The following is a 9,763-nucleotide window of genomic DNA, read 5'->3' as shown; positions in this document are numbered from 1 at the left end:
ATTAGTTAAAAACTCGGGCGGGGGGGAGGCTTTGGAGAAAGATGGATACACTCGCGGAAGAAAAGAAGATTAACTATTGATTCTAAAAACTAAATAATTATTTAAAATAGATAAAAAAAAAATGTGACAACGTTGTAGAGAGAGAGTGGAAGAGGGGAAAGATGGATAATTATAAAAAGAAGGCTTTGGAGAAAGATGGATACACTCGCGGAAGAAAAGAAGATTAACTATTGATTCTAAAAACTACATAATTATTTAAAATAGATAAAAAAATGTGACAACGTTGTAGAGAGAGAGTGGAAGAGGGGAGGGAAGGAGAGGAGGGGAGGGAAGCACTTTACTACTTTTTTATGTTGCACGCATCCATACATCCATAGCTCCAGAGAGAGAGAGAGAGAGAGAGAGAGAGACGAGGGTACTGCTTCCACGCCTGCACCTCTTCTGTTGCTTCAACTCCATCAACCCATCCAGGGGAAAGGAGAGGACAAAAGGAAACCAGAGAAGAAGAGAGGAGGGGAAGAGAAGATGAGGAAAATATAGGAGAGAGAAGAAGAAGGAGATGGAGAAGTGCCCTGTGAGATTGTAGGAATGCATTAATCCCACTACAAATAACTATTACCTTCCTGTAGTTGGACACATACAAACAAAACAAATCCCCAAAATATAAAGCCAAAGTACTATTCTCAAAAACCAACTCAAAGGGGAGGGGGAGGGAGAGAGAGAGAGAGAGAGAGGAGAGAAGAAGGTGGTAGGAGTTGTGAGTTGGGGGCTAGAGGGGCTTTGTATGTGGTGGGAGAGGTATTAGATGAGGGGGATGCCCTTTAGTCTCCAAGAGGAGGGGGGCTTGGAAGTCTTAATAGAAGGGGAAGAGGAAAAGAGCCTCTTTTGGGGCAGCGGCGGCGGTTGTGGGAACAATAAGCGGCGGAAGGGACTGCCGGAGCGGTTGGAGCCTCGGTCGGTTCTGGATAATAGAAGGAGCCCGAGCCCTCCAACGTCCACCTCCACCCTGTCTTCCTCTCTGGGAGGCGGCGGCGCTTCCTCCGACACCGCCGGCGTGGCGGCGGTCTCTGAAAACCCCGGTCCCCGCAAATGGCCTGCCGCCGCCGCGTCCGTCTCCGCCGCCAACCCTTCGGCGGAGGAGGCCCGGAAGGAGGAGTGGGCGGCGGAACTCCAGGCCTTCCCAGCCGCTTCCCTTGAGGGCGGCGGCGATAAGTGCGGCGGCGTTGGCCTCGGCGCTGTGGAGGATTGGGAGGTGATGTTCTCCGAATCCGCCGCCTCCCCCGGGCAGGAGCAGACGTTCCTCCGGTGGCTCATGGGCGACATTGACGACCCCACCGGGCTCAAGCACCACCAGATTCCCCCACCGGAGCTCGACGGAGGCGGCACTGCTGGTGGCGCCTTCGGCCCCGTCGATCCAGGCTTCCGCCTTGACCCCATCGGCAGTCTCGGCGGCGGGGGAGCGGCGGCCTCGATCTCCGCCTCCAGTCCTTCTCCATTGGCATCTTCTGTTACCTCCGCCGGTGTGTTCGGCCCCAGTAGCAGCAGGAGCAGCAGCGTCGTCAAAGCTCCGACCTTTGGGGTCGCGAACCCGCCGAACTCTACTGTCTTCCCTCCGGCGCCGGCGAATAGCCTTTCTCTGCCGCTCTCGCTGCCGCCGGGCGTCTTCTACCAGGAGCCCGTGGAGGAGAAGCCGCCCCTCTTCGGCCCGAGCCTCCTCGTAAGCCAGTACCAGCAATCCCAGGCACCTCAGAACCCGGCGTTCTTCCTCCCCCTCCCCCAATTCGACGCCCAGCCGCCGGCCCACCTTCTCCCGCCCCAGCCAAAGCGCCACCACCCCCTCTCCGTCGATCAGATGGCCCCGAAGCCCCCCTTCTCCGACTCAGCCGGCCCCGACTTCTTCCTCCGACGCGTGCAGCCCCAGCCGCAGGCCTTCCCACCGCTTAATGTCGCTCCTTTGTACCTCCAGCAGTACCCTAAGGTGGCCTCCGGTGGCGAGGCGGCGGCGGAGCAGCTCTTCAGGGCAGCGGAGCTTGTCGAGGCCGGGAACACCGTTAGCGCCCGTGGGATATTGGCGCGGCTCAATCACCAGCTATCCTCCCCCATGGGGAAGCCCCTCCTCCGCTCCGTCTTCTACTTCAAGGAGGCCCTCCAACTCCTCACCTCCACCGACGCTCCGCACCCCCTTCCCCCTCCCTCCCCTCTCGCCACCCCTCTCGACGTCGTCCTCAAGCTCGGCACCGTCAAGGCCTTCTCCGACGTCTCCCCTGTCCTCCAGTTCACCAACTTCACCTCCGTCCAGGCCCTCCTCGAGGAGCTCGGCACCGCCCCCCGAATCCACGTTGTTGACTTCGACATCGGCGTCGGCGGCCAGTGGTCCGCCTTCATGCAGGAGCTCTCCCAGCGCCGCTGCACCGCCGCCGGCGCCTCCTCCCCTTTCTTAAAAATCACAGCTTTCGCCTCCTGCCGCTCCCACCACCCCCTCGAGCTCCACCTCACCTGCGAGAACCTCTCCCACTTCGCCGCCAACCTCAACATCCCCTTCGAATTCAATGTCCTCAGCCTGGACCCCTTCGACCCCTCGCTGCTCCTCAGCCTATCCTCCAGCAGCGTCGACGAAGCCATTGCCGTCAACCTCCCCATCGGCTCCGCTGTCCACCCGCCCGCCCCGACCCTCCTCCGCCTCGTCAGGCAGCTCTCTCCGAAGATTGTCATCTCCGTCGACCACGGCGGCGACCGCAGCGACCTGCCCTTCGCCCGCCACTTCGCGCATGCTTTCCAGTCCTGCACCATCCTCCTGGACTCCATCGATGCGGCGGGCACCGACCTGGAGCTGGCCAACAAGATCGAGCGCTTCCTGGTGCAGCCGAGGATTGAGAATGCCGTGCTGGGCCGCCACCGGACTGCCGACAAGATGCTCCCCTGGCGGGCACTCTTCGCCTCGGCCAGCTTCGTGCCGGTGCAGTTCAGCAACTTTACCGAGACGCAGGCCGAGTGCCTCCTGAAGAGGGTGCAGGTGAGGGGATTCCATGTGGAGAAGCGCCAGGCGTCGCTCTCCCTCTGCTGGCAGCGAGGGGAGCTTGTCTCGGTGTCAGCTTGGAGGTGCTGAAGGAGCTCCCTTCTCACAGGCATGTCATCAAACTCCAATTAGTCTCATTATATCTCACTCCTAGACCAATTGCAACTTGTGGATCTTCTATGGTGGCAACCTGTTTTGTTGTCGGATTCGGTGCTGCCTTTCCTGTAATTGCTCTTTACTCGATTGCCATGTGGCTTTAGATGCAATTCAACAGACTGGGTGGTCTGGTACAGTTTTAGTTTCGCCTTCTTGTTATTTGCGTAGTAATGTTTATGGTGTGTTATGTATCTGAGAAGCAGTTCTTGCTTCTGCTTAATGTGGATGTACACTTGACCTGAAGGATAACAATTGGCCAAGGAGTTTAACATCGTAGAAAAACTTGAATTAACTTGCAAATTGTGGATGCAGCATGGGATAACTTTCTATAATCTGCGCTCACTGTGCATTCTTTTGTGATTCTACTGCTCATTTCAGTTTCATCTAGAATCATAGTTGTTGCATTATATTGGTAGGTAAACAGAGAACTACATCATTGTGTCATTATCTGTATCTACTCCACGATCATGATGGCTCATGATATAAATCATACTGATGGTAGAAAAGGACCACCTATATTTCTCAAATTTACCATTATTTTCACTAAGAAAAAATTAATTCTATAATACGTGGTTTTGTGTTTAGATATATATGTTATTGGGATTTGCATAATTCTTCCCTTGTTTATCCGAATGCCTGTACAACCATGCAAACAAAACATATGCATAATTCTTTCCTTTTTTTTCTCCCTTGCGTTCTGAGTACTATCAGTTTGCTAGCAGAGACTGCTTCTGTGAAATCAGCAACTTTGGATTCTTATGTCTTGCACATGAACTAGGCTGAGTCGGTGCAGATGAAATTTATGGTTGACTATCATAGCATTCCTTGCCCTGACAATTTGAAATGTTGTTAGCATAAAATGGTATTTCCTTTGGTCTATGTTCTTCCATTATTCGGAGCAGAAACCTTTGGAAAGAACTCAAGGAAAAGTAATCTTTCTGAAAAATTCCAACATAGAATGGAATGGTGCTGTCGCTGCATACGGAATTTATCACTTGGTTGTTGTGTCAAGTGTCTAGAATTATTCTCAAAGTGAATGCTGCTGTTGTGGTCCTGAAAGAGTTAGAAGTTGCCTGAAAATGCTGTTTGTGTGAGAAAGCTATTCTCGTTTGGTGTTATGATTGCTTCATCATGTTTATGCCTGTTGATGTTGGTGACTGTGTTTCATTTTCTGCTGGTTCTAATCTGCTACATGACAATACTGACCTTTTAATACCAACCTTTAGATGACGGGGGTAAGGCTATGCTTGACTATTAAGTGGGTGGTGATCAGGCAAAGGACCAAGATGAAACATTTATTATACCGATCTATCTTTAGTGTGATTTCCTGTCCTCCAATTCACAAGCTCCTTGGATATTTTTAAGGCATGTTCTTCTCCTGATGTTTATTTCCTTCTACCTTGCAATTTCTCTTACAATATATTAGGTGCACCGAAGCATCTGTATGTGGTTTTCATATCAAGCAAAATTTTTCTTTGTGATACTGGAGATAAAATCTTTTGACCATTGAAATCTTCGTCTTGTTTTGGTCAACAAATCGATGTCCTGCATTTTACACTATGCATTACTCTTTCTTGTTTGGTCCATCAAAATCTGAACCACTTTGGTAATATGTTGTCAGAAATTGCTTCAAATGCTGCGGGTCATTTATAAAGATGGTGTCTCATTCTTAGTACAGTTTAACATGAAAGTTGTAAGGTGGATCATGGTTATCATGGCTCTGGAGATAACAAACTTGATAAATTAGGATTGTTGGAAAAAACTACTCGCACTTCAGTAAAGATTTTAGGTCTGTTTAAGTTCGAAGTATAATACTCAGCAGGCTAAAGTTGGTCCTACAATCTTTCAGAGATTTTGAACTTTCATGTGAAGCATTTGTCCCTTTCTTTCATGTCTCAGTATGATAGTAATTTACATCAAAATCAAATTGTTTCCTGCCGAGGCGAAGCAATCTTTCTTTATTATACATGCTTCATTCACCAAATCTTCTTGTGATTTAGGTAGGTTTCTCTGTCATTATTGGTATCATGTATGTGTTTGTTGTAATTTTCTTTTATGTTTTATTTTTTTAAGTTTATAATATTTGTAGTGTTGGTGTACATTGAATATGGTGGAGGAATGAGGTTTTCCGGAGCACATCATCCAAATGATTAATGCAACAGATTTCGATGGAACGACCATGAGTTCCAGTAAGCAAGGTTGCGTGTGATGCATGGCACCTCAGCTGATGGTCCTATCCCAATAAAAGCATTGTGATCCGGCATTCAAATTTGCTCTTGTTATAAAAGACCCACACCTAGACCACTAAATTATTTATGATTGGTGGGCTTATTTTGAAGTTCAGTCTATTGATCTATCACATGGTCCGTGTCTCTCCTCACATGTTAGACTTAATATTTCATTCTTTCTTTCATCATATAGTGTCCTCTGGATGGCCCCTCCTACCAGTAGTTTATGCATTTCTTCTCTCAGTGGTTCAGAAGCTTGTTTGTCTTTTAATGAAAAAGAAAGCATAGAAGATTATAAAAAAACTAGAAACCCCATGTTGCAGGTGGAATGGAAGTCTTAAAATTTTCTATTATCATAAGATACATAGGTACCTAGATAAATTCCGTGCCAGCATGCCCCTTAATGTGACAAATCAACACTAAGTTTACTTTTAATTGCCAATCCCACCCATTACAATCTTTCCTACCCTCCCTCCTTATTATTAACAAATGTGGCCCTGCCTTCACTTCAAACCATTCTTTAATCAACTCCATATGGTCACCATAATAGCTCCTCCCTTCACCTTCACATTTTTTTGAGAGCTTCTTGGATTATTTAGGCTTTAAGAAGAGGACCAATACACACAATTGTGATGAGCTGTTGTTTTATAATTTTTATCAAAATCCAATGGAAGGAGCATTCATATTTACTGCATGAGTATTCACCAGCCCCCATTTCTGGTGGGAGGATTGAGACCACCTCTTATGAAATTATGGGACCACAGCCAGCATTGGATGGGAGAGAGTGATGATGGTGGAGTCTCTCAATACAAATGGTGTATACTAAATGAAATGTCTGGGAGGGACCATATTCTTGGGAAAGCAGGGATGAACCAAGGACCTCCTCAAGCTTCCATGAAACATCACCTATAAAACAGTACTGATACCTTGCATGGTCTGTAGGCAAATAGAAAGAGAAACCTAGGGTCACAACATCCCTTGGAATTTGTTCCTTGCTATTTAGAGAAGGCACCCTGGAATTAAAGATTCCTTACCCTAAAAGCGTAAAAGTTCGAGATATAATGGCAAATTAAGAAGAGATCTTAGATGGTTTAGCAATTGTATTGAATATGAGAATAATAAAAAGATACACCTTATCAGACTCCATGGCAGCATATACACTTGCATTCTAATGTTTGCTCTTTCTTCTGTGTGCCTTCCGACATTTGCTTCTCTCCTTCGATATCATTCAGGAGACGGCGAACATTTGGAAGGATGCCTTGATGCCATTTAGAGGATAACAGATACTATAAGAATCTGTATTAAGTTTGGCTGTAAATAAACTGAGCTATTTGTGACCAACTTGGGCTAATTTGCTGAGTGGATAGCTTGAGCTAAGCTCATGCCATGTTTTAGGGATTGGCCAAGTAGTGAGGTGAGTTTGATTCGCTTGCAAAGATAATTACAGAGACAATTGACTCGTTCAGGTGGCTTGAGGGGTATACTCTTGTTATGATGGTTCCCATTAGGACCATTAGACAGTGCTTTGGGGAATATTAATAGTTAACATGAGGGGCATTTTGAATGCAGCAAGGAACTTGGATGGCTCACACTCTTCAACGCAAAAGATTATGTGGGTCCAAGGGGGGACAATTGAGTGCCAAAAGAGAGCCAATTGGATCCACTCTTTGATAAAGTGGACCATATGTGGGGCCTAAAGCTAATTTTAGGGCGTTCTTGCTGAAGTTGGCTCATCTAGATGTAGCTGTGCTAGATTTTGCTACTGGTGAAGCTTTTCTTAGTGATTCCTTCAAGGATTACAACGACTTTGCTATGGGCTCACAAAGATTATACATAGGAAAAGGGCTTTTATAAAGGAAATTAACTCTTGATGGAGGAGGTCTTTTTTTATGAAGGTTTCCACCAATACAATCCCTGAAGGTGTCATGATCTTTGACTTGTTATGGAAGACTTAAGGTTTTAAATAAGTGCTCTTCTCTTTGTGTGATATCGACGATCAATTTGTTTGGAGTTATTTTGATGAATATACTTCAGATTTAATATAATGTGATTCTTCCTTTCTTTGATTTAGAGTTCGGATGAAGATATTTATTTGTAAGTTAAAAGAATGCATAAATATAAGAAGGAAGAGGGGCACATATCCTTTGAGTTGGTTAGTATTTTTTCAGAAACTATATAGTACATGGAGGTGGAGATGAAAGGGGCAGAGATGCATGGGGCCCATACCAAGGAGTTTGTGGGTATATACACATAGGGAAAAGAAATATGGAGTGGCTCTCAAAGTGAAGAGGAGAGACTTATTTGGTGATGGAAGAAGAAACCATCCTTTTATACAAAAGGCTCAGAATGTTCTTAGGAGTTAGGAAAAAATAGTGAGTAAAGGGCTCTCTTTCAATTTAATGGAGCTAATTTTACAAATATCAAGTGACTTTTATAGAAGAGTCAAGTTTACAAAACAAATTATGCTTTTCAATGAGATGTGAGGCAAAGAAGGTCTTCGAAACAAACTTCATTTTCTTGCCAGATTAAAACAACCCTAAAAAGTTTTTCTTTGCCTAAGCTTTGCCAAGTTTGTTGGCAAGCATTCCGATGAGCAAATAACTAGTGCCGTGTCAATGAGAAGGCAGCATATTATCACATGCACTATTGGTAAGCATATTAATTTTTGGTTGCGATGGTTGTCCAATGAATTTGTCGATAAATGATGAGAATATCAACTAATGATATCATGAGTGTATAAGACTTCTTTTTGTCCCCCATGTGAAGTAAGTTGCTCTACATATTGGCTGATAAAAAGTATAACTCAAATGCATGGGGGGGCATATCGGTGGATGCATTTGTGTGTATAGAAAATTTGCAGACAATTGTATTTTCTTTTTTTTTTAATGTAATGCCTTTAAATATCCTTAACCTCTAAACTATGGTGAAGATGGTATTTAAATATAGATCTTTAATAAAACTACTAAGAATTTTACTAGCAAGATTTGAACTGCCTAATAAAAATACGAGACAAAATAGAAGAATATGCCAAACATGAATTTTTTTCATTAAAATATCAATATTTTTAGAAAATCAATGATTTTAAATATCGATATGCTTAGAAACATATTCTTCCTTTCCTCAGCAAGCTGCATTATATTATTTACGTGATCATGGGGTAAGTAGAACTAAGTAGGCAAACAACTCTACCTCAAAACATATAAATACATGATCTATTATACGAACAAGTTATCGCAACCATTGCCATGCCCTAAAAGATTACCCACCTCTATGCCCACATCCATCATGCCATGTGTATGTCCATGATGATATCTATGCGAATATCCTTAACCATGTCATTTCCTACCTCCACTACGTTAAGTAGCATCGTTAATAGCCTTCTGATTGTGTCGAAATAAATTTATCTTGTTACCACTTCATTTAGCCACCATTCACGGCCACGTAGATTGTATTTCAAGGTCTAGAGATTGCAGGTGGCCCCTCGTAATTCACGAGTTGGCTAAAGCACTTGATAAAGAAAAGAATAGGCATCAAGAAGTTAACATAATTTAACATATATGTCTAAATTTTGATGGCATGGCAACCTAGTATCTTCCTATCAACTTGAAGTTTTCAAATCTGAGCGTTGTGGATAATTTCTCAAAACAACAAGAGTCATGTTCCCTTCCCTCTCTCTTCTTTCCAAAAGACCATATTTTATCTCTCTGATGAGCTTATGAGTATATTAAGCCGAGCTACGCATGCAACACAATGCCCCAAGGTGTAAGCAAGACCTGCTCTACTAGCATGATGGAGTCAAAATTTCTAAAATATTTTTCTGTCATTTAGGGCTTGATATGATCCTCATATCATACAAAACAAAGTCAACCTTTAATCTTCTTACACCGATGGCCATGATGATATCTTATTAATTTTTTGATTCGAAAGATGGCAAGCAATGACATGCTATATGAATGACCAATTTATTAAAACCAATGCTCTTGGTGCCAAAACCTGTCGTTATTCATTAAACTTTGTTCTTTTTCTTTTTATTGAAGAAAAAAAATCTTTGTCCCATTTCACCTACTGCCGTCACCTTCAAAAATTCCATGAACTCAAACTAAGCAACTATCACAATAACAAATGGAGTTTTTCCTTGCCCACATTCTCTTTGGAAGGATCAAAGAAAGGGTGGTCATGATTGCTCTCAAGCATAAAAGCTGAGAAATGACAGAGGTCCGGGATTGAAGTACTTGTACTTGGCTCAACCCTAAGGTTTACATATCAAAGTTTTAAGTAGAATCCAATACCGATCAAACAAGAAACTTTTGGGAAAACTTTTGAATGGGAATCACGAAATAGAAGGCTGTCCCTTTCACTATCT

At 44.2% G+C, this 9,763-nt stretch overlaps 1 protein-coding gene across 1 annotated transcript; it reads left to right on the top strand.

Moving 5' to 3' along the window:
* The first annotated feature begins 363 nt into the window (after positions 1-363).
* On the top strand, positions 364-3,482 carry LOC103710711 (scarecrow-like protein 27). Its single transcript, XM_026806097.2, has one exon. It carries the CDS (start codon positions 806-808, stop codon positions 3,104-3,106), a length of 2,301 nt encoding a protein of 766 aa, XP_026661898.2. The 5' UTR covers positions 364-805; the 3' UTR covers positions 3,107-3,482.
* Positions 3,483-9,763: the final 6,281 nt, after the last annotated feature.

This window comes from Phoenix dactylifera, chromosome 18 (assembly GCF_009389715.1).
Source record: "Phoenix dactylifera cultivar Barhee BC4 chromosome 18, palm_55x_up_171113_PBpolish2nd_filt_p, whole genome shotgun sequence".
NCBI lineage: Eukaryota > Viridiplantae > Streptophyta > Magnoliopsida > Arecales > Arecaceae > Phoenix > Phoenix dactylifera.
This window is presented reverse-complemented; position numbering and strand designations above follow the sequence as displayed.